General features: G+C 44.1%; 1 protein-coding gene across 2 annotated transcripts; it reads right to left on the bottom strand.

The window, feature by feature from the left end:
* Positions 1-2,703: 2,703 nt before the first annotated feature.
* Positions 2,704-12,126, bottom strand: LOC118370489 (clarin-1-like). Of its 2 annotated transcripts, none has more exons than XM_035755527.2 (3): positions 11,523-12,126; positions 5,172-5,255; positions 2,704-3,797 (listed from the first exon to the last, which is right to left on the bottom strand). In XM_035755527.2, the coding sequence occupies exons 1-3, from the start codon at positions 11,773-11,775 to the stop codon at positions 3,532-3,534; spliced, it is 603 nt and encodes a 200-aa protein (XP_035611420.1). In that variant the 5' UTR covers positions 11,776-12,126; the 3' UTR covers positions 2,704-3,531. The 2 variants fall into 2 exon arrangements, with proteins under 2 accessions (XP_035611420.1, XP_035611419.1); XM_035755526.2 differs by having other exon boundaries at positions 5,172-5,351; positions 11,523-12,119.
* Positions 12,127-24,992: the final 12,866 nt, after the last annotated feature.

The raw sequence follows: 24,992 nt of genomic DNA, 5'->3' as shown, positions 1-24,992 counted from the left end.
TTCAGTATTGTTGTAATTGTCATTATTACAAATATAAATCTGTCCACCAATAATCGGTATTGGTGTTAAAATCATAAAATCGGTCTACCTCTAATTCAGACCCCTTGACTCTTTCCACATTTTGTTATGTTACAGCCTTATTCTAAAATGGATTGTGTTTTTTCTTCATCAATCTACACACAATACCCCATAATGACAAAGAAAATACAGGTATAGAAATTTTAGTAAATTTATAAAGAATAAAAAAGGAAATATCACATTTATATAAGTATTCAGACCCTTTACTCAGTACTTTGTTGAAGCACCTTTGGCAGCGATTACAGCCTCAAGTCTTCTTTGGTCTGATGCTACAAGCCTGGCACACCTGTATTTGGGGAGTTTCTTCCGTTCTTCTCTACAAATACTCTCAAGCTTTATCAGGTTGGATGGGGAGCGTCACTTCACAACTATTTTCAGGTCTCTCCAGAGATGTTTGCTCGGGTTCAAGTCCAGGCTCTGGCTGTGCCACTCAAGGACAATCAGAGACTTGTCCCGAAGCCACTCCTGCATTCTCTTGGCTATGTGCTTAGGGTCGTTGTCCTGTTGAAAGAGGAACCTTTGCCCCAGTCTGCGGTCCTGAGCACTCTGGAGCAGGTTTTCATGAAGGATCTCTCAGTACTTTGTTCCGTTCATGTTTCCTCTCGATCCTGACTAGTCTCCCAATCCCTCCCGCTGAAAAATATCCCCACAGCATGATGCTGCCACCACTATGCTTTACCGTAGGGATGGTGACAGGTTTCCTCCAGACGTGACGCTTGGTATTCAGGCCAAATAGTTCAATCTTGGGTTCATCAGACCTTTGGCAAACTCCAAGTGTGCCACCAGATTTCTGTCATTTGCCTTTTACCTAGGAGTTTCTTCCGTCTGGCCACTCTACCAAAAATACTGGATTGTTGGAGTGCTGCAGAGATGGTTGTCCTTCTGGAAGTTTCTCCCATCTCCACAGAGGAGCTCTGTCAGAGTGACCATCAGCATCTTGGTCACCTCCCTGACCAATGTCCTTCTCCCCTGATTGCTCAGTTTGCCCAGCAGCCAGCTCTAGGAAGAGTCTTGGTGGTTCCAAACTTCTTCTGTCTCGGAGCTGTACGGACAATTCCTTCGACCTCACGGCTTGTTTTTTTGCTCTGACATGCACTGTTAACTGTGGGACCTTATATGGACAGGTGTGTGCCTTTCCAAATCATGTCCAATCAATTTAATTTACCACCTTACAGTGAAATGCTTACTTACAGGCCCTTAACCAACAATGCAGTTAAGAAAAAGTGTTAAGTAAAAAATAGTCAATGTGCGGGGGTAGAGGTTATTTGAGGTAATAAGTACACTACCGTTCAAAAGTTTGGGGTCACTTTGAAACGTCCTTGTTTAAATGTTTTTTTTTTTTATTGTCCATTAAAATAACATCAAATTGATCAGAAATACAGTGCAGACATTGTTAATGTTGTAAATTACTATTGTAGATGGAAACGGCTGATTTAATGGAATATCTACATAGGCGTACAGAGGCCCATAATCAGCAACCATCACTCCTGTGTTCCAATGGCACGTTGTGTTAGCCTTTTAAAATTATAAACTTGGATTAGCTAACTGATCATTAGAAAATCCTTTTGCAATTATTTTAGCACAGATTAAAACTGTTGTCCTGATTAAAGAAGCAATAAAACTGGCCTAATTTAGACTAGTTGAGCATCAGCATTTGTAGGTTCGATTACAGGCTCAAAATAGCCAGAAACAAAGACCTTTCTTCTGAAACGCAGTCTATTCTTGTTCTGAGAAATGAAGGTGAGAAATGCGAGAAATTGCCAAGAAACTGAAGATCTCGTACAACGCTGTATACTACTCCCTTCACAGAACAGCACAAACTGGACCAGAATAGAAAGAGGGAGGCCTCGATGGACAACTGTGCAAGAGGACAAGTACATTTGTGTCTAGTTTGAGAAACAGAAGCCTCAAAAGTCCTCAACTGGCAGCTTCATTCAATTGTACCAGCAAAACACCAGTCTCAACGTCCATAGTGAAGAGGCGACTCTGGGATGCTGGCTTCTAGGCAGAGTTGCAAAGAAAAAGCCATATCTCAGACTGGCCAATAAAAAGAAAAGATTAAGATGGGAAAAATAATAGACACTGGACCTAGGAACTCTGCTGGTTAAAGAGGAACGCTGCAGGTTAAAATATCAAAACAAACTCAACCAATTATATTATTTTGGGGACAGGTCGGAAAGCATTAAACATTTATGGCAATTTAGCTTGCTATTTTATCATTTTTATCTAGCTTGCGGTTGCTAGCTAATTTGACCTGGGATATAAACGTTGAGTTGTTATTTTACCTGAAATGGACAAGGTCCTCTACTCCGACAAATTAATCCACACATAAAACGGTCAACCGAATCGTTTCTAGTCATCTCTCCTCCTTCCAGGCTTTTTCTTCTTTGGACTTTATATGCCGATTGGCATCTCAGTTACCACGACGAAATACCGAACTCAGCTCATCTTTCAATCACCCACGTGGGTATAACCAATGAGGAGATGGCACATGGGTATCTGCTTCTATAAACCAATGAGGAGATGGGAGAGGCAGGACTTGCACTGCGATCGGTGTCACAAATAGAACTGACTTCTATTTTATCACTTGGCAATGCTGGCGCGCGTGAGCAGTGGGTGCAATAATTGAATAACGTATGTTGAAATTTATTTTGCAACGCTCGCGCACGCGAGCGGTGTGGTCAGAATGTCAGACCAACAGAATATAAATCTAGAGCAAATCTAAAAAGCTCTACACATAAAATAAAATGTTGTATTAGGAATGATCATCATTAAAATCATTCAAATTGGCAAATCACATGATTCTGAATACATAATCTAACTAACTAAACAATGAAGCGACCTCTAGGATTTCTAAATATGTAAGTAAAAACCAATATGAAGCACAAGGGATAGAGAAACGGCTGTTTAAGTTGTACAGTTGTGGTCTTTCAATACATTTCGGGGGCACTAATGAAAGGCTAAACACACATGGTACCTATTCTGGTCAATCAATCGTCACATACTGTTTAACAGTCCCCCTTCATTGATAAAACTTGGGACTGCCAAGGGAGGGACTGCCAATTCTTGGAAAAACCTGATAAAAGGAGTGGAACCAAACAAGTCTCTGCTTTTCTATATTTAATTGGCCACCTCCTAACGAGATATCACCAATTAATGACACGATGGAAAGAAAAACAAGAGCCCTCCCCTCCAAGATTCAAAACAGCGTCCCTAACAGAGGTGGTCAGGGAGACTTCTCCGGTTGTCGTCTGAAGGACTGACAGCTTGTCATGGGAAGGAGAAAAGAAGTGGCTCAGGACAGTCACATTTTCTTGGACCTTACAACAGCACATGGGCACCAAGGAGCTATGGCCCCAAGTCTCCCATTGAGACATGCCAATAGCCGAGGCTCAGTGTCACTAGAGTGGGGGAGGGGCAGCCAGCGGCCACAAAAACAAACAAAAGCCCTGGTCAGTACATGAGATCTGATGCCCCAGTGTTGACATTCGACTCTTTGGCCTCCTGGAAGGGGAACTGGATCCCGGCCACACGGATCAGTAGGATGTTAAGGCCATGGACGAGGAAGGTGAGGAAGATGAGCCAGAAGGAGTGGTCGAATTGTTCTGTGTGCGTTTTGTACATAAACGTGCCCTCGTTGAAGTTGGCGATGTGGTCAGACAGCCGGTGGAGCTTCACCTCGGAGGCAAACAGAATCATCACCAGGCAGCTGCAGAGGCCTGTTCAGAAGGTCAGGCAGACAGACACACAATATTATACTATTACAGTTGAACACTGGGAGTTCAAATAAGAAGTCAAAGGCATCCAAATGATCAGTTACTGTAAACACGTTCCTATAAGGCAGAATACCTTTTCCCCACATCACCACATTAAAAGGAAATATGTTAATGCTACAGTAGTTGCAATCACTAAAAGGTTACCAAAACAATTAAGCATAGGTCATTCACTGCAGCGAGAGATTTTAATTAACATGGTGACATCTTTCACATAATCGTAAAAATAGGTTCATTGATAGGATGAATCCAAACTTGCATTCTAGTGTAAACCTGGCAAGCAGTAGGGCCTCGGTTCCAGATAACTGAGAAATATCCTTTAACTCTGGTGCAGTTTTTCTTAATTTGTGCCATTATTTGGATGGGAAGTCAAGTAGCCCACTCTCTCCTGATGAGATGGTAAGCTACTGGATAATGGTTTTAAAGCTGAAAAAGGCACTAGGAAAGTGGATCCTTTTTTCAATAACGTACAGCCAACCACTCATGGCTTGGCTGTTGTGTTTGAATGACTCTGATATGCACTTATAACTAATGTTGAAGTGTTGAAGGACACCTTTGTTGGACCCCAATCATGTTCTCTATACCAGTGATTCTCAACTTTTTTTGGTTACTGTACCAGCATGAGTCAAGTACCCAGTGTATAGGCCAAGTACCCCCAAGAGTACTAGTACTCCTGGTTGAGAACCACTGCTCTATCGCCCCGTTTATACATGGGGCTAACATGCGTTCTGATCTTGTCCACATTCTGATTGGGACCACATTTTCAGAATTATTGGTCCCTTGCTGTATCCACATTATTTGAGATTTTCTTTCCAAATAATATTTCTTAATTTATTTAAAGACACAATGGACCCACCTGTCAATGATTTTAGAGGGCGGGATAATGATTATTTAAATCGTTTCACTAGATCTGTCTACAATTGTAATATATCCAGACACAATGTGTGCCTGACTACCTTCAGAGGTGGTCAGGAAGAGCTGATACAATCAGATCACAAGGAGTCTTAATTGTGTACACCTGTCTAAAAATGTGTCCAACATCAGGAAAAATGCCACGGTAGAACCAATAAACGTGGCTCCTGTTTAGCCTACAGCGAGCTATTTATATCTGAAGTTGGAATGCATGTGTGTAATAGAGCTGTTCACCTGTGATGTGAGCGGTGTGCTTTGTGCTTATGTTGCAGAGTATGGGGGCTTGTGCTTAGCCAATGTTCATATGGTAGGCTGCTTGTTCACAACTTAGAGGGTGATTCGGCTACCCTGTGAAGGATATCACTCTAGAAAGAAAAAGGATAAGATGCTATTTTTGTGTGTGCTTACAGCAGACGAAGTTCCAGAGGTAGAGTCCCAGGGCTCCGTGCAGAGTCTCGTAGGGACTACCAAAGGCGTTGTACACAAAGAAGCCTGTGGCCACAGAGGAGAAGAGGATGAGAACTCCGCAGAAGAAGATCACAGTGACATGAAGACTGGCTGGGATGACGTCCACCAAGTTCGGAAAAACTACAAGGAGAGGGACAATATGGAGAGGTGTGGGAATGTTCTACAGTTATTAAACAGTAAATAATATCCCCCCACGTGATGAAACACATGCATGAGTCTCTGTGTTCTATTTGTATAAAGGCAGATGGCGCAAACCATCAGAGAACAAATAGTTTTTGTTCATATAAAAAGCCATCATAATGGTTTAGTAAGCCTGCCGGGTCAAGCGAAAAGATAATGTGTGTGTGTGCCAAATCTCATTAGTGAACAGTTGCTGATGATGCATGTGTCTCGGTCCACTAAAGATTCAGTCCACTGTGCTTGTGTAGGATTCTTGTTACTGCAACCTCAAAACATGTACTGCTGAGTTATAAGAGATGCCCATCTCTTATGAATGGCCAATTAACCTGGTTGAAGGCAGTTGAGTTTCCCCTGTAAGGCTAGCCTACATGATTTTGATAAAGGGTTCTCTTTTTACTCCATTTACATCGCTTTGTTTGATTTGAGTTTGTTGTTAGCACTAAATAATGTTCTGCTGACATTCCAAAATGTGTCAACTTCAAATTGAATCATCTCCAGCATGTGAAAACGGTGGATTTATAGTCAAAAAGATACAGATACAAAATAAAACATTTCTGATTTGAACCAACTATGAGTTGGCAAAGTAAAGTAATGTCAAACACATTTCCACTATCTGTTTTACTAAAAAAAACATAGAAATATACAGTTTTCACATACATTAATGGTGGGGTAGTGCTGTAGATGATCAATATTAAGTTTACGGTATTTCTACCACCGAGGGTAGGCTACGTGCGCATTTACACGTGGTCATCAGGGCTCCATGACCCACATGTGTGTACAGGCTTACTGTATGTGTAGCCTAGTCTAGTCTCATTAGAGATGTGACTGTTCAATCAATTTCCAAATACCTTGAACAACAGAGGTCAATTTTACAGCAGCGTTATACATCTTCGCAGCCTGTAAATCTATTATCATAAAACAGGTTGCTTGGATCTAGGATTCTGATTGGATGATAGTAGGGAGTTATAGCACAACAATGACACATCCTCCAGGTAATGCCTGTTAATAGTTCCATTAGATTTATCCCACAGCCCAGCCAGTCAATGTATAAACTTAATCTCCCCTGGAAAAAAAGTTTAGACAATATTACCTCATGCCACGAGGCTATCATTTGTGACCAGTAGGCATTTGATGCCATTTCCTACACAGTAGGACCATTAGATGTTGTATTTATTTTTTCCAGAAATGCCTTCTTGAACATGTAAACTTTCACATGACTTAATTACAAACTTATATGGGATCCGTAAATATGAATAAAACATTTAAGTTACTAGCCTAGTTTAGCCAAGAAGAGAGCACTGAGCTTTTTAGAGAAAAATAAATGCAGGATCGGCTGAAATAATGGGGGGGGGGGGTAATAGGGTTTCCACTAGACAGCACAGTGACAAAGTCAAATTGTCTATAATCTTAAAAATGGGAAAATAATTGCTTTTTGGTATTCATTTAAGTTTAGGCATAAGGTTAGCAAGTGTGGCTAGGTTTAAAATCGTATTTAAAGAACATAAAACCCTGCCCCTTTCTACAATTGATGACTTAACTAGTGACAATCGGATAATAGAGAGACTACTTTCTGGAGGGCAATGCCATGCTGATTCATGCAATAACACGGGAATTCTTAAAGAGATAGGTGGGGCTAAGGCTTAAGCGGATGTGGACAATGCTGAACGGGCATAAACAAAGTTGAGCTCTCCAGTGTGGAAATTATTAAAGTGCATTTTCTCCTACTTGTCTCTGAAGTGGGTTAACAAGTTGATCACATTTCAAAGACACATAACTTTACAATGTTTCCCCCAACTACCATTTTGAATTCTGTACTTTTATAAAATGTTTGGTTTGGGGGGGCCTCCCGAGTGGCACAGCAGTCTATGGAATTGCATCGCAGTGCTATAGGCATTACTACAGACCCGAGTTCATTCCCGGGCTATGCCACAACTGGCCGTGATGGCACAGTTGGCCCAGCGTCGTCCGGGTTTTGCTGTAGGTGCTTTACTTGGCTAATGGCGCCCTACTGACTTATTGTGTTGAAAAGTGTTTCCTTCGACACATTGGTGCTTCTGGGTTAAGCTGGAGGGTGTTAAGGAGCGCGGTTAGGTGGGTCATGTTTCGGAGGACGCATGACTCCAACTTCGCCCCTCCTGATCCCGTTGGGGAGTAAAAAAAAGACATGTTTGGGTTTGTCTAAACTTTTCTGTCTGCCTCTCCGACCTGTGGAACAAATGCATATAAACGTGCCATGCATATAAATGTGACGAGACGGACAGCTTCTCTGAGCTAGGTAAATTAATTTATCAGGATCATTATAATGGATATAGCCAAAGACACTATATATACAAAAGTATGTGGACATCCCTTCCAATTAGTGGATTCGGCAAGTTTAGCCTCACCCGTTGCTGACAGGTGTATAAAGTCAAACATACAACCATGCAATCTCTATAGATAAACATTGGCAGTAGAATAGTCTTACTGAAGAGCTTTCAACATGGCACCATCATCGGATGCCACCTTTCCAACACGTCAGTTGTCAAATTTCTGCCCTGCTAGAGCTGCCCCGGTCAACTGTAAGTGCTGTTATTGTGAAGTGGAAATGTCTAGGAGCAACAACGGCTCAACCGGAAAGTGGTAGGCCACACACGCTCACAGAACAGGACCGTCGAGGTACTGAAGTGCATAAAAGATTGTCTGTCTTCGGTAGCAACACTCACGACCGAGTTCCATAAAAAATAAACAATATAATTAGAGATAAACTGAAAATACCAACATGTGAGGAATACTGTACTTTATTAATGTTTCAATGGAAGCCACCAAAATAATTTACTGTTTTAATTAAAAATCAATGTCCTCCAAATCAAGGTGTCACAGTTAATGGCACCCTTAAAGATTGTATTTACAATCTACCAAACTTAAACCAGGAATTAAATTCTACGTATTTAAGTTTATCTTAAGTCTTAAGGAACTACATTGAGCCATTACATCACTTCCTGTTTCACTAGGATATAAAAATCAGGTAACACGCATGCAATATTCCTTTTATCCAACTCCATGAAGAAAACAAAGGAACTGGCAGGTCAAAAGAGACAGATGGTCGTAGACCTTCATGAATCTGGTAATGGCTACAAGAAGATCCACAAACAATTGAGCACTGTCAGGTCAATTATTTAAAAAATCAAAAGATATGGAACAGTTGAAAACCTCACGGGTAGAGGACGCAAATGCATTTTGCCCCCCCCCAGGATAGGGAGGATGTTGAGAGAAGCAAAAAAATCCCCAAGAATCACTGTGAAAGAATTGCAGGCCTTGGTGGTGTCTTGGGGTCACCAGGTTTCAAAAAGCACCATCACACGCCACCTCCATAACCACAGGCTCTTCGGAAGGGTTGCCAGAAGAAAGCCCTTTCTGACCCCAAGACACAGATGCAAGCGTAATTGAACATAATTTAAATTATGACTGGAAGAAGGTGCTTTGGTCAGATACGGCATCGGCATGTTTGGGGTCGAAACAGAGATGCATACAAGGAGAGGCACCTCATACACATGGTGAAATATGGTGGTGGGTCGTGATGTTTTGGGGAGGTTTTCATTCCAGAGGTCCAAGGGCACTGGTTACGATGGATGACATAATGAATTCCACCAAGTATCAGGCAATTTTGGCTGACAATCTGGTTGCGTCTGCCAGAAGGCTGGGACCTGGCCATAGGTAGACTTTCCAACAAGACAATGCATATATATATATATACACATACATACATACATATACACACACACACACACACACATACATACATACAGTATCTGTCAAAAGTTTGGACACACCTGCTCAAAGGTTTCCTTTATTTTTACTATTTTCTACATTGTAGAATAATAGTGAAGACATCAAAACTATGAAATAACACATATGGAATCATGTAGTACCAAAAAAGTTTTCAATAAATCAAAATGTATTTTATATATTAGATTCTTCAAAATAGCCATGATGACAGCTTTACACAGTCTTGGCAACCAGCTTCATCTGGAATGCTTTTCCAACAGTCTTGAAGGAGTTCCCACATATACAGAGCACATGTTGGCTGCTTTTCCTTCACGCCGCAGTCCAACTCATCCCAAACCATCTCAATTGAGTTGAGGTCAGGTGATTGTAGAGGCCAGGTCATCTGATGCAGCACTCCATCACTCTCCTTCTTGTTCAAGTAGCCCTTACACATCCTAGTGGTGTGTTGGGTAACTGTTCTGTTGAAAAACAAATGATAGTCCCACTAAGCGCAAACCAGAGGGGATGGTGTATCAATGCAGAATGCTGTGGTAGCCATGCTGGTTAAGTGTGCCTTGAATTCGAAACAAATCACTGACAGTATCACTAGCAAAGAACTGCCACATCATCACACCTCCTCCATGCTTCACGGTGGGAACCACACATGCAGAGATCATCATTTCACCTACTCTGCGTCTCAAAGACGACGGTTGGAACCAAAAATCTAAAATTTGGACTCAGACAAAAGGACAGATTTCCACTGGTCTAATGTCCATTGCTCGTGCTCTTGGCCCAAGCAAGTCTCTTATTTTTGGTGTCCTTTAATAGTGGTTTCTTTGCAGCAATTCGACCATGAAGGCCTGATTTACACAGTCTCCTCTGAACAGTTGATGTTGAGATGTGTCTGTTACTTGAACACTGAAGCATTTCTTTGGGCTGCTATTTCTGAGGCTGGTAACTGAAGTTATCCTCTGCAGGAGAGGTAACTGGGTCTTCCTTTCCTGTGGCAGTCCTCATGAGAGCCAGTTTGATCATAGCGCTTGATGGTTTTTGCAAATGCACTTGAAGTTCTTAAAATGTTCTGTATTGACTGACCTTCATGTCTTAAAGTAATGATGGACTGTCGTTTCTCTTTGCTTTTTGAGCTGTTCTTGCCATAATATGGACTTGGCCTCTCATCAAATAGGGCTATCTTCTGTATACCACCCCTACCTTGTCACAACACAACTGATTGGCTCAAAGGCATTACGAAGAAAATTAAATCCACAAATTAACAAGGCACACCTGTTAATGGAAATGCCTTCCAGGTGACTACCTCATGAAGCTGGTTGAGAGAATGCCAAGAGTGTGCAAAGCTGTCATCAAGGCAACGGGTGGCTACTTAGAAGAATATCAAATATATTTTGATTTAAAAAGATTGTGGGTTACAACATGATTCCATGTGTTATTTCATAGTTTTATTCTACAATTTAGAAAATAGTTCAAATAAAATAAAAACCTTGAATGAGTAGGTGTGTCCAAACTTTTGACTGGTACTCTATATTCCAGGCGGTGTCAGAGGAAGGCCCAAGAAATGTTCAAAGACTCCAGCCACCCTAGTCATAGACTTCTCTCTGCTACTGCACGGCAAGCGGTACCGGAGCACCAAGTCTAGGTCCAAAGGGCTCCTTAACAGCTTCTACCCCCAAGCCATAAGACTCCTGAACAATTAATCAAATGGCCACCTGGACTATTTACATTGACACGCCCCCCTCTGTTTTTTACACTGCTGCTACTTGCTGTTTATTATCTATGCATAAGTAACTTTAACCCTACCTACATGTACAAATTACCTTGACTAACTTGTGCCCCCGCACATTTACTTGGTACCAGTGGGTGGGCCTATGCCCTCCCAGGCCCGCCCGTGGCTGCCCCCCTGCCCAGTCATGTGAAATCCATAGATTAGGGCATAATGAATTAATTTCAATGGACTGATTTCCTTATATGAACTGTAACTCAGTAACATCGTTAATTGTTGACTGTTGTATTTAGATTTTTGTTCAGTATACTTTATTGTAAAGGTGATTTTTTTTTTAGTCTATAAGTAGGCTTTATATTGTGCCAATCCTGCCAACGAATTAATGCTCAACATCACATTTGATTTAATCAAATAGATCCTTCAGTCACAGGGATAGGACTCAATTAAAACAGGGTGTAGTCTATCTATAGTCATTTGAATTATTAATGGAGTGGGTAACCTCGTCTCATTGTTATTCACTTTTCATAATAGATGCTCAAATGAGAACATGATATTTCAACCCAGCAGTAATCTTTAAAACCACAGTGTTTCACAAACTTCTCATGCAATTCACATGGACTTCTACTCACATGAAAATCTGAAGGTTCTTCCACCAAGTCCACATTGCTTCACTGTCTGTCCGTGAAAGAGACCATAGTTAACCCTACCGACAAATTTATCAAGCTCTTGTCCTGTGGCATTTACAAGCTGCGCCCCGGTTGTACACAGCATAGTCCCCTGGACCCAAAATTGCGACCCCATCGCGGCCGCAACAATGAGGACGCAACCGAAACTCAACACACCGGCGACAGAGAATATAATTTTCTTTTGACGATTTGGCATGGTGTCAGAAGAGTGTGAGAAAATAATTAGTCTGACCAGTCCATGATGTTCAATTCTTCTCCAGTTGGTAGCAAATTCTTGTTGAGGCAAATAATCCAAAACGAAGACGCTAAATATCTGTGTTAAGCTATTATGACAAGCCTCATTGAAAAAGCTAAATGTTTATACCGTATTGATGTTGTTCTAACGTGGCCGTTGTGTATTACGTTACATTGATAGTTTTCCCCCTTGCTCATTGTTTCCAAGTAACCAAGGTTTTAAATTCGGGAGACGCTTCTCAAAGACAGCGAGAGGGACGACTTTAGCCTCGGTGACCTGTTGTCTGATTGGGTACGAAGCTCATCTGCTGCACTGAACACGTGAGTTTTCTTCTTCTTCCGTGAAGTTTATCGGCGGTTGGCATTCAATGTCATGGTGCATTACTACCACCTATTGTACTGGAGTGTGGGCCAGAGACTGGGAGAAAATAAATCCTACGTGGCAGCACGTTTCCCTTAGTCTCAAAAAAAAATATATATAAAAAAATATATATAAAATATATATATATATATTTAAAAAAAATCTAATGACGTTCTAGTCAGTATACTCTTTAAACTCATTTCCTGTATCCCCTTCTCCATCATCCTGGATCTCATCCTCTCTCTTTCCTTCTCATTACATCCACACTGTATCAGTACATGCTCCACTGTCTCTATTCCCTGGCTAACAATAATCACACTTTCCTGTTGGATGCTTTCCTATCATGTTTTAAAGTCTTATTCAACTGTCTGTGTCCCACCCTTAATCATGTAAAATAGCCTCCTCTCTTCTGTCTCTTCCTGTGGTCCTCCCCTCCCGACTTTCTTCTGTACTTGAAATTAATGCCTGCCCTTCACTGTAAGGTCTACACAACAGATGTAGACCTTACAGTGAAATTCTTACAAGCCCTTAACCAACAATGCTTTAAGAAGTTTTAAGAAAAAAAAGTGTTAGGTAAAAAAATAGAAAATAAAAGTAACAAATAATTCAAAAGCAGTAGTAAAATAACAATAGCGAGACTATATACAGGGTGTACCGGTACAGAGTCAATGTGCGGGGGGCACCGGTTAGTCAAGATAATTGAGGTAATATGTACATGTAGGTAGAGTTAAAGTGACTATGCATAGTTAATAAACAGAGAGTAGCAGCAGTGTAATAGAGGTGTCTGGGAATCCCTTTGATTAGCTGTTCAGGTGTCTTATGGCTTGGGGGAAGAAGCTGTTAAGAAGCCTTTTGGACCTTGACTGGCGCTCCAGTACCGCTTGCCATGCTGTAGCAGAGAGAACAGCCCACGACTAGGGCGGCTGGAGTCTTTGACAATTTTTAGGGTCTTCCTCTGACACCGCCTGGTATAGAGATCCTGGATGGCAGGAAGCTTGGTCCCAGTGATGTTGCCTACCACTGCTGTGTCATTGGCAAACTTGACAATGGTTTTGGAGTCGTGCCTGGCCATGCAGTCATGAGTGAACAGGGAGTACAGGAGGGGACTGAGCATGCACCCCTGAGGGGCCCCCGTGTTGAGGATCAGCGTGGCGGATGTGTTGTTACCTACCCTTACCACCTGGGGGGCGACCCGTCCCAGGGTCCTTAGCTTAGTGATGAGCTTTGAAGGCACAATGGTGTTGAAATCTGAGTTGTAGTCAATGATTAGCATTCTCGCGTAGGTGTTCCTTTTGTCCAGGTGGGAAAGGGCAGTGTGGAGTGCAATAAAGATTGCATCGTCAAATCAAATCAAATCAAAGTTTATTTGTCACGTGAGCCGAATACAACAGGTGTAGTAGACCTTACAATGAAATGCTTCCTTACAGGCTCTAACCAATGGTGTGTGTGTGTGTGTGTGTGTGTGTGTGTGTGTGTGTGTGTGTGTGTGTGTGTGTGTGTGTGTGTGTGTGTGTGTGTGTGTGTGTGTGTGTGTGTGTGTGTGTGTGTGTGTGTGTAGGTAAGTAAAGAAATAAAACAACAGTAAAAAGACATTTGAAAAAAGAGTAGCAAGGCTATATACAGACACATGTTCGTCAGGCTTATTGAGGTAGTATGTACATGTAGGTATTTTTAAAGTGACTATGCATATATGATGAACAGAGAGTAGCAGAAGCGTAAAAAGAGGGGTTGGTGGGTGGTGGGGCACAATGCAGATAGCCTGGTTAGCCAATGTGCGGGAGCATTGGTTGGTCGGGTCAATTTAGGTAGTGTGTACATGAATGTATAGTTAAAGTGACTATGCATATAAGATAAACAGAGAGTAGCAGCAGCGTAAAAGAGGGGTTGGGGGGGCACAATGCAAATAGCCATTTGGTTACCTGTTCAGGAGTCTTATGGCTTGGGGGTAAAAACTGTTGAGAAGCCTTTTTGTTCTAGACTTGGCACTTCGGTACTGCGGTAGTAGAGAGAACAGTCTATGACTGGGGTGGCTGGGGTCTTTGACAATTTTTAGGGTCTTCCTCTGACACCACCTGGTGTAGAGGTCCTAGATGGCAGGCAGCTTTGCCCCAGTGATGTACTGGGCCGTACGCACTACCCTCTGAAGTGCCTTGCGGTCCGAGGCCGACCAATTGCCGTACCAGGCAGTGATGCAACCGGTCAGGATGCTCTCGATGTTGCAGCTGTAGAACCTTTTGAGGATCTCAGGACCCATGCCAAATCAGTGGATCTGTTGAGGCGGGTATACAAGTTGGAGTGGGTCTAGAGTTTCTGGGATAATGGTGTTGAAGTGAGCCATGACTAGACTTTCAAAGCACTTCATGAGTGCTATGGGTTGGTAGTCATTTAGGTAGGTTACCTTAGTGTTCTTGGGCACAGGGACTATGGTGGTCTGCTTGAAACATGTTAGTATTACAGACTCAGTCTGGGACAGGTTGAACATGTCAGTGAAGACACTTGCAAGTGATGACACTTCACATGAATTAGAGCAAAAAACTGCTCTCTCTGGCTTCACCTCCTCCACCCACTGCAAGGCCAACAGTATGACCAACAGTTCCGCCGTATTTACAGCCATATACATTTCCTGACCGCCACCCCACATTCCTGCACTACAAATGCTGACCCAGTACATCCTGTCCTTGGATCTTTTGAACCATCTGTGTAAATGGCCACAGCATCCTGATATACAGTATCCATATTTATTTTAAACAAATAAGATGGATCAACACCCTTCCCATCTTTCCGTTGTCTCTCCAACACTTTTAGATCAACTACTGGAGGCGAGAGCAGCCATGGTGGATTCACAGGAATAGCTACCATTGGACTCAACTCCCTTCCATACAATCCCATCTTCTTCGCCTGGGTATTACCCACCCACCCAAAGCTTGTGTTCTGTCCTCTCTCATGTTTCCAGCACACCAGTAAAATCCCTTTCCAGGATGAGACACCCCATGTTCCTGTAGGTTGACCCAATAATTAATTGCCAGCTGTTGTCTAGAAATCGGCAATAACATATCTCCACTTGTAGCGCAGACACTGGGAAGGCCTGAAACGCCCCACTACATATTCTGAGTCCTTGCCCCTGTATTTTTATTTTTTTTATTTCACCTTTATTTATTAACCAGGTAAGCTAGTTGAGAACATTTACAACTGTGACCTGGCCAAGATAAAGCAAAGCAGTGCGACAGAAACAACAACAGAGTTACACATGGAATAAACAAGCGTACAGTCAATAACACACTACAAAAAAAGAAAGTCTATATACAGTGTGTGCAAATGGCATGAGGAGGTAAGGCAATAAATAGGCCATAGTAATAAAGTAATGATGGTGTGTAAGTAGTGATACTGGTATGCAAAAGAGCTGCAAAGTAAATAAATGGGTGTTGTTATCGTGACCAGTGAGCTGAGATAAGGCGTAGCTTTACCGAGCATACACTTATAGATGACCTGGAGCCAGTGGGTCTGGCGACGAATATGTAGCGAGGGCAAGCCGACTAGAGCATACAGGTCGCAGTGGTGGGCGGTATAAGGTGCTTTAGTAACAGAACGGATGGCACTGTGATAAACTGCATCCAGTTTGCTGAGTAGAGTATTGGAAGCTATTTTGTAGATGACATTTCCGAAGTCGAAGATCGGTAGGACAGTCAGTTTTACTAGGGTAAGTTTGGCGGCGTGAGTGAAGGAGAATTTATTGCAAAATAGAAAGCCGATTCTAGATTTAACTTTGTATTGGAGATGTTTGATATGAGTCTGGAAGGAGAGTTTACAGTCTAGCCAGACACCTAGGTATTTTTAGTTCTAGGTCAGAATCATTCAGAGTAGTGATGCTAGTCGGGCGGGTGGGTGCGGGCAGCGAACGGTTGAATAGCATGCATTTGGTTTTGCTAGCATTTAAGAGCAGTTGGGGGCCACAGAAGGATTGTTGTATGGCATTGAAGCTCGTTTGGAGGTTAGTTAACACAGTGTCCAAAGAAGGGCCAGATGTATACAGAATGGTGTCGTCTGCATAGAGGTGGATCAGGGAATCACCCGCAGCAAGAGCGACATCGTTGATATATACAGAGAAAAGAGTCGGCCCGAGAATTGAACCCTGTGGTACCCCCATAGAGACTGCCAGAGGTCCGGACAACAGGCCCTCCGATTTTACACATTGAACTCTGTCTGCGAAGTAGTTGGTCAACCAGGCGAGGCAGTCATTTGAGAAATCAAGGCTATTGAGTCTGCTGATAAGAATACGGTGATTGACAGAGTCGAAAGCCTTGGCCAGGTTGATGAAGATGGCTACACTGTACTGTCTTTTATCTATGGCGGTTATGATATCGTTTAGTACCTTGAGCGTGGCTGAGGTGCACCCCATGACAGCTCAGAAACCGGATTTCACAGCGGAGAAGGTACTGTGGGATTCGAAATGGTCAGTGATCTGTTTATTAACTTGGCTTTCAAATACTTTAGAAAGGCAGGGGAGGATGGATATAGGTCTGTAACAGTTTGGGTCTAGAGTGTCACCCCCTTTGAAGAGGGGGATGACCGCGGCAGCTTTCCAATCTTTAGGGATCTCGGACAAAACGGAAGAGAGGTTGAACAGACTGGTAATAGGGGTTGCAACAATGGAGGCAGATCATTTTAGAAAGAGAGGGTCCAGATTGTCTAGCCCAGCTGATTTGTACGGGTCCAGGTTTTGCAGCTCTTTCAGAACATCTGCTATCTGAATTTGGGTGAAGGAGAAGCTGGGGAGGCTCGGGCAAGTAGCTGCGAGGGGTGTTGGCTGGGGTTGGAGTAGCCAGGACGAAAGCATGACCAGCCGTGGAGAAATGCTTATTGAAATTTTGGATTATCATGGATTTATCGGTGGTGACCGTGTCGCCTAGCCTCACTGCAGTGGGCAGCTGGGAGGAGGTGCTCTTGTTCTCCATGGACTTTACAGTGTCCCAAAACTTTTTGGAGTTAGAGCTACAGGATGCAAATTTCTGTTTGAAAAAGCTAGCCTTTGCTTTCCTGACTGATTGCGTGTATTGGTTCCTGACGTCTCTGAAAGTTGCATTTCACGGAGACTCTTTGATGCTATTGCAGTCCACGACATTATGTTTTTGTGCTGGTCAAGGGCAGTCAGGTCTGTAGTGAACCAAGAGCTATATCTGTTCTTAGTTCTACATTTTTTGAAAGGGGCATGCTTATTTAAGATGGTGAGGAAATAACTTTTAAAGAACCACCAGGCATCCTCGACTGATGGGATGAGGTCAATATACTTCCAGGATACCTGGGCCAGGTCGATGAGAAAGGCCTGCTCGCAGAAGTGTTTTAGGGAGCGTTTGACAGTGATGAGGGGTGAACATTTGACCGCAGACCCGTAGCGGATGCAGGCAATGAGGCAGTGATCGCTGAGATCCTGATTGAAAACAGCAGAGGTGTTTTTGGAGGGCAAGTTGGTCAGGATAATATCTATGAGGGTGCCCATGTTTATGGATTTAGGGTTGTACCTGGTGGTTTCCTTGAAAATATGTGTGAGATTGAGGTTATCTATCTTAGATTGTAGGACTGATAGGGTGTTAAGCATATCCCAGTTTAGGTCACCTAACAGAACAAACTCTGAAGATAGATGGGGGGCAATCAATTCATATATAGTGTAAAGGGCACAGCTGGGTGCTGAGGGGGGTCTATAACAAGCGGCAACAGTGAGAGACTCATTTCTGGACAGATTCATTTTTAAAATTAGAAGCTCGAACTGTTTAGGCATAGACCTGGAAAGTATGACATAACTTTGCAAGCTATCTCTGCAGTAGATTGCAACTCCTCCGCATTTGGCAGTTCTATCTTTACGGAAAATGTTGTAGTTGAGTATGGAAGTCTCAGAATTTTTGGTGGCCTTCCTAAGAAAGGATTTAGATATGGCAAGGACATCAGGGTTGGCAGAGTGTGCTATAGCAGTGAGTAAAACAAACTTAGGGAGGAGGCTTCTGATGTTAACATGCATGAAACCAAGGCTTTTTCGAAGTCAGAAGTCAACAAATGAGAGTGCCTGGGGACACGCAGGGCCTGGGTTAGCCTCCACATCACCCGAGGAACAGAGGAGGAGTAGGATGAGGGTACGGCTAAAGGCTAGCAAAACTGGTCGTCTAGTGTGTTGGGGTCAGAGAATAAAAGGTGCAGATTTCTGGGCGTGGTAGAATAGATTCAGGGCATAATGTGTAGACAGGGGTATGGTGGGGTGCGTGTACAGTGGAGGTAAGCCCAGGCACTGAGTGATGATAACAGAAATTGCATCTCTGAACACGCTGGTTATACTGGGTGAGGTCACCGCATGTGTGGGAGGTGGGACAAAGGAGGTATCTAAGGCATGTACAGTGGGACTAGGGGCCCCGCAGTAAACCAAAACAATGATAATTATCCTAAACAACAGTATACAAGGCATATTGACATTTGAGAGAGACATAAAGTGAGTCATAAAGCAATCACAAGTGTTGATTGGGAGAGCTAGCTAAGTCAACAATGGGTAAGACAACAACAGCTAATCAGCTAAGACAACAACAACAGGTATAATGGCGATGAATGGGCAGAGAGGGTCGGTTAACTACACACAGGGCCTGAGTTCGGGGCTAGGGCCGACAGATGAACAGAGGTAAACAAAGTGGCGTACCGTGATAAATGAACAGTTCAGCAGGCATCAGCTATGTAGCCAAGTGATCATAGGGTCCAGTGTCACGCTAGCACACGGGAGAAACAGCGTTTAAAGTTAGCAGTCCGGGGTAAGTAGAATCGTCTGCTCCGTCGTCCGGCAAAGGCCGGTTGATGGCACAGCTATGTCTGTGGACCAGTTGTGGTGGTACGGCGCCATGTCGACGAAGGGACCGTGCCAAAGGGCGAAAGAGGTATTGTAGTGGTGGTAATTTTATTTGCTAGCCAGGAGATGCGCCTGCTTTGGGGCTGGGTCACTCAGTGGCAGCTAGCTAGCTGTGATGATCAAGACCGAGGCTAGCAGGTATTATCCAGGCTTAAAAAACGGCTGGTGCCTGAGCAGAGGGTAAAGGCCCCTAGCAGTGGCTAACATTGGCTAAATAGCTAGTATCTTAGCTAATTAGCTGGCTACCTTCTGATGAAGGTTTTGGCTATAGGGTCTAAAGAAATTGTGGATCCGTGTCACATTGAGTGAGGCGGGTTACCGGAAGGTATATTTCATTTAAAAATGGAAAAAGAGATTGAAAAATGAATTGGAATATATACAAAAAATATGAAAAATTTAAAAAGTAAGCGAGAGGGACAACAAACCACGTCTGTACTGCTACCCCATCTTGGATTAAATCTAGCCTTTCCAGTGAGGTCCGGGCTGCCGAACCATACGCTATACTGCCATAGTTTATTACAGATCAGATCAATGCAACATAGATGGCCCTCAATGAGGAACTCCCAGCCCCCCACATTTAGCACCTTCTTACACTTTCCCACCACTCTCTCAATGTGTTCTGCCCAGGTCAGCCTAGTGTCAAATTACACCCCAAGGAATCTGAAGGCCCCCACCTCCAAGTTTCTCCCATATAACCTCAAGCGTACCTCATCTCCCACCTTCCTCCCACCCACTCTGATGTGGCGATACTAGCCCCCTGCTCTCCAGGAAGTAAGTTAGCCTCTCATTTATTTCGTAATCCTACATACATGTTAAAGCTATTGGCTGATAACTTGTTGGCCTCGTTCGGTCCTCCCCTGGCTTCCAGATTGGTACCACTACTTCCTCCTTCCAGCAGCCTGGTAGTTTCCCCTCCTCCCACACCCAGTTGTACAACACCAATACCTTATCCAGTGCTTCATCACTAAGATGGGCCAATATAACATAGCACACCTCATCTTTCTCAGGGGAATTTAACCCAGCCTTACCTATTGCCCTTTTCATCTCTGCCAAGGTAAATGGTGCATTCAACGCATAATTTACAGTACCAGTCAGAAGTTTGGACACACCTACTCATTCAATGATTTTTCTTTATTTGCACTATTTTCAAAATTGTAGAGTAATAATGAAGACATCAAAACTATGAAATAACACATTGTGTTGAATTATGTAGTAACCAAAACATATTTTGTATTTGAGATTCTACAAAGCAGCCACCCTTTGCCTTGATGACAGCTTTGCACACTCTTGGCATTCTCTCTACCAGCTTCATTAAATAGTCACATGGAATGCATTTCAATTAACAGTGTGCCTTGTTAAAAGTTAATTTGTGGGATTTCTTTCCTTCTTAATGCATTTGAGACAATCAGTTGTGTTATGACAAGGTAGAGGTGGTATTCAGACGATAGCCCTATTTGGTAAGAGACCAAGTCCATATTATGGCAAGAACAGATCAAATAAGCAAAGAGAAACGACAGTCCTGTCACACCCTGATATGTTTCACCTGTCTTTGTGCTTGTCTCCACCCCCCACAAGGTGTCTTCCACCTCCCCTCATTATTCCCTGTGTATTTATACCTGCGTTTTCTGTTTGGCTGTTGCTAGTTCGTCTTGTCCCGCCAAGTCTAGTCCTATCGGTGTGTTCCCGTGTTTCCTGTGCTCTAGTTTTTGTTTTTCCCAATTCTGACCTGCCTGCCGTCCTGTACCTGCCTGATTCTGATTTGGATTACGACTTTTTGCCTGCCTTGACTTACCTTTTACCTGCCCCTACTATAATATATTCTGAGAAGCGTATTATCCGCCTCCTGTGTCTACATCTGGGTCTTAGCCTGAGCCTTGATAGTAGGAACTAGCCATAACTGACCCAGCAGACTCGGACCTGTTCCGCAACGCTGTCTCCTCCCAAGGAGCCACCATTGGAAGACACAATGAGTTACTGCAAAGCCTTATGGAGGAACTCCATGCCCTGGCAGAACGCCATGACCATGCATTCAGTACATTGCTGGAGCAATTCCGCGGATTCCCTACTAGGCAGCAAGCCACAACAGTAATCCTCCAGACTCTCTGCAACCCTGCCACCAGCGGCGCTTCTTCCCAGCCTAGAACCTCGCTTACCTCCTCCGGAGCGCTATGTTAGATATTCTGGAACCTGCCAGGATTTTCTCTCCCAGTGCTACCTCATAAAGCTGATGTCCGGGAGGGCATTCGCCTGGGCTGCGGCAGTGTGAGAGCAACAGTCCACTGATTGACTCAGTCTGGAGGAGTTTGTGGCGGAGGTACGAAAGTGTTAGATTATCCGTTGTCTGGGAGCGAGGCTGCTCGTCAGCTGCTCCAACTACAGTGCCTTGCGAAAGTATTCACCCCCCTTGAACTTTGCGACATTTTGCCACATTTCAGGCTTCAAACATAAAGATATAAAACTGTATTTTTTTGTGAAGAATCAACAACAAGTGGGACACAATCATGAAGTGGAACAACATTTATTGGATATTTCAAACTTTTTTAACAAATCAAAAACTGAAAAATTGGGCGTGCATTCCCGAGTGCTCACGGGAATCACAGAGGGCAGTCGACTCGCCTCCTCCAGAGCCCAAGCTACTGGGAAGGGCTAGATTGTCTCTGGATGAACATTTATGCAGGTTGAGCACCATGAGCTGTCTGTATTGTGGGACTACAGGACATTATATTTCTTTCTGTGTGCTCATTGACTCTGGGGCCAACGAGAGCTTTAACGACGCTACCTTGGTGTCGGAGCTGGGAATCTCCACTCAACCCCTCTCCATTCCCATGGACGTCAGAGCGCTGGATGTGCACTATATTGGCAGAGTCACCTGCAATACGGTTCCCATCAACCTGCGAGTATCAGGAAATCACAGTGAGTCTATGCAGTTCCATCTCATAGAATCTCCGAATGTACCTGTGGTTTTGGGGTATTCATGGCTCCAGGAGCACAATCCCCTGATCAACTAGGCTACTGGTTCTTTCGTGGGTTGGAGCCCATTCCGCCATGTCCAGTGTCTTAAGTCGGCACAGCCTGACCCGGGACATCTTCCTGCAGGCTTGGGAGAAGCCTCGGATCTCTCCCTGTCGGTCCAGAAACCAAGACTCTCTCACTGCAGGGAGTGTTCGTCCATCTGCCTCTCCCGCGGGCACAGGGTTTTTCTTTGTGGAGAAGAAGGACAAAACCCTGTGCCCGTGTATCGACTATTGGGGCCTTAATTACATCACGGTTAAAAATCTCCTTGGCTGTCGAACCTCTTCAGGGAGCGACCATCTTCTCAAAATTGGATCTTCGGAACACCTACCATCTGGTTCGGATACGGAAAGACAGCCTTTAACATGGCTAGCGGGCACTATGAGTACTTTGTCATGTCATTTGGACTGACCAACGCTCCAGGCACTGGTCAACAATGTGCTCTGGGACATGCTGAACCGGTTTGTGTTTGTCTACCTCAACAACGTCCTTGTGTTTTCCTGTTCAGCTCAAGAGCATGTCCAACAGATCCTTCAGCGTCTCCTGGATAACCAGATTTTTATTAAAGCAGACAAGTGTGAATTACATCGCTCCACCATCTCCTTCCTATGATACATCATTGCTGCAGAACATATACAGATGGATCTAGACAAGGTGAGAGCGGTGGTGGATTGGCCTCAAGCCACATCCATAGTGCAGCTGCAACATTTCCTGGGATTTGCTAACTTCTACCGCCGCTTCACCCGGGGTTACAGCACCCTGGCTTCCCCCTCTCCCAAGGTTCTATTCATGTGTTCTCCAGCAGCTGACTGGGCATTCTCGGACCAAACATTGATTCACTACAGCCCCCATCTTAATCCATTCGGACCAGTTTGTGGTGGAGGTCGACGCCTCAGATGTCAGAGTGGGGACCACCCTGTCTCAGCGCTCTGATCAGGACCAAAAGCTGCACCCCTGCGCTTTTCTCTCCCATTGTCTTACCCCTGCTGAGAGGAATAAAGATGTGGAAATCGAGAACTCCTGGCGTTGGAGGGGTGGAGGTACTGGTTGGAGGGGGCAGAACATCAAATCTTAGTGTGGACTGACCATAAGAACCTGTAATATCTCTGTACCGCCAAGGTCCTCAATTCTAGGAAGGCTCGTTCAGCCCTGTTATTCACCCATTTCAATTTCCCTCTCTCCTACCGCCCGGGGTCCAAGAATGTGAAGCCTGACGTACTCTCACGCTGTTACTCTGTCTGACCCTGAGACCATCCTCCCTACCTCCTGTCTAGCAGCTGCACTTGTCTGGGGTATAGAGAGCCTGGTGCCTAAGGCGCAGCATTCCCGGGGGGTCCGACGGGGTCCGGCTTACCGGATGTTTGTCCAGGACTCCGCCCGTTCCCTGGTCCTGGAATGGTCACATTCCTCGAGACTGACCTGCCATCCAGGCTCCCGTCGTACCATGTCTTTCATTCGACAACGCTTTTGTTGTCCTTCCGTGGTTCCTGATGTCTCCGCATTAATCGCCGCCTGCACTGTGTGTGCATAAAATAAGGCTCCGCGTTAAGCTCCGGCTCACCTTCTTCAACCACTCCCTGTTCCTCATCGCCCCTGGTTACATATATCCCTGGACTTTGTTACTGATCTCCCTCCATCAGATGGCAGCACCACGATCATGACGGTGGTGGATAGGTTTTCTAAAGCCGCCCGTTTAATTCCCCTTCCCAAGTTACCCTCAGCCAAGGAGACAGCTCATGTCATGGTGCAGCACGTCTTCCGGATCCATGGACTTCCAGTCGACATGGTCTCCGATTGTGGTCCTCAGTTCTCATCCCGGTTCTGGAAGGCATTCTGCACCCTTATCGGGTCATCGGCCAGCCTGTCCTCTGGTTTTCACCCCCAGTCAGGACCTGGAGACGGCTCTTCTTTGCTTCGTCTCCCCCAATCCAAGAAACATGAGCAATGGACATTAGACCCGTGGAAATCTGTTCTTTTGTCTGATGAGTGCAAATTTGAGATTTGTGGTTTCAAACATTGTGTCTTTTTGAGAAGAATTCTAGGTGAACAGATGATCTCCACGTGTGTGGTTCCCACCATGAAGCACGGAGGAGGAGATGTGATGGTGTGGGGGTGCTTTGCTGGTGACACGGTCAGTGATTTATTCAGAATTCTAGGCACACTTAACCAGCATGTATACCAAAGCATTCTGCAGCGATACGCCATCCCATCTGGTTTGCGCTTAGTGGGACTATCATTTGTTTTTCCACAGGACAATGCCCCAACACACCTCCAGGCTGTGTAAGGACTATTTGACCAAGAAGGAGAGTGATGGAGTGCTGCATCAGATGACCTGGCCTCCACAATCACCCGACATCAACCCAATTGAGATGGTTTGGGATGATTTGGACTGCAGAGTGAAGGAAAAACAAACAATAAGTGCTCAGGATATGTGGGAACTCCTTCAAGACTATCGGAAAAGCATTCCAGTTGAAACTGGTTGAGAGAATGCCAAGAGTGTGCAAAGCTGTCATCAAGGCAAAGGGTGGCTATTTTGAAGAATCTATTATCTAAAATATTTGTTTAACACTTTTTTGGTTAGTACATGATTCCATATGTGTTATTTCAAAGTTTTGATATCTTCACTATTATTCTAGAAAGTATGAAATAGTACAAATAAAGACAATCCCTGGAATGAGAAGGTGTGTCCAAACTTTTAAATAGTACTGTACATCTTTCCTCCTATCCAGCATTCTTCAGTGCTCCCCTCTCATTCTCTCTCCTCTGACAAATTTGCCTAGCTATGCCCTTGGACAAAGGCTTTGGTCATCATCTCTGCCTTTTCCTTTTCATCTATTACTGCCATATCCTCCCCACTCACCAACAATGGATAATACCACTCCTTTCTCACCCTAGCCAAAGAACAGACTGTCTCAGATTGTTTAAGTCT

Source organism: Oncorhynchus keta, chromosome 33 (genome assembly GCF_023373465.1).
Source record: "Oncorhynchus keta strain PuntledgeMale-10-30-2019 chromosome 33, Oket_V2, whole genome shotgun sequence".
In the NCBI taxonomy this organism is placed as follows: Eukaryota; Metazoa; Chordata; class Actinopteri; order Salmoniformes; family Salmonidae; genus Oncorhynchus; species Oncorhynchus keta.
This window is presented reverse-complemented; position numbering and strand designations above follow the sequence as displayed.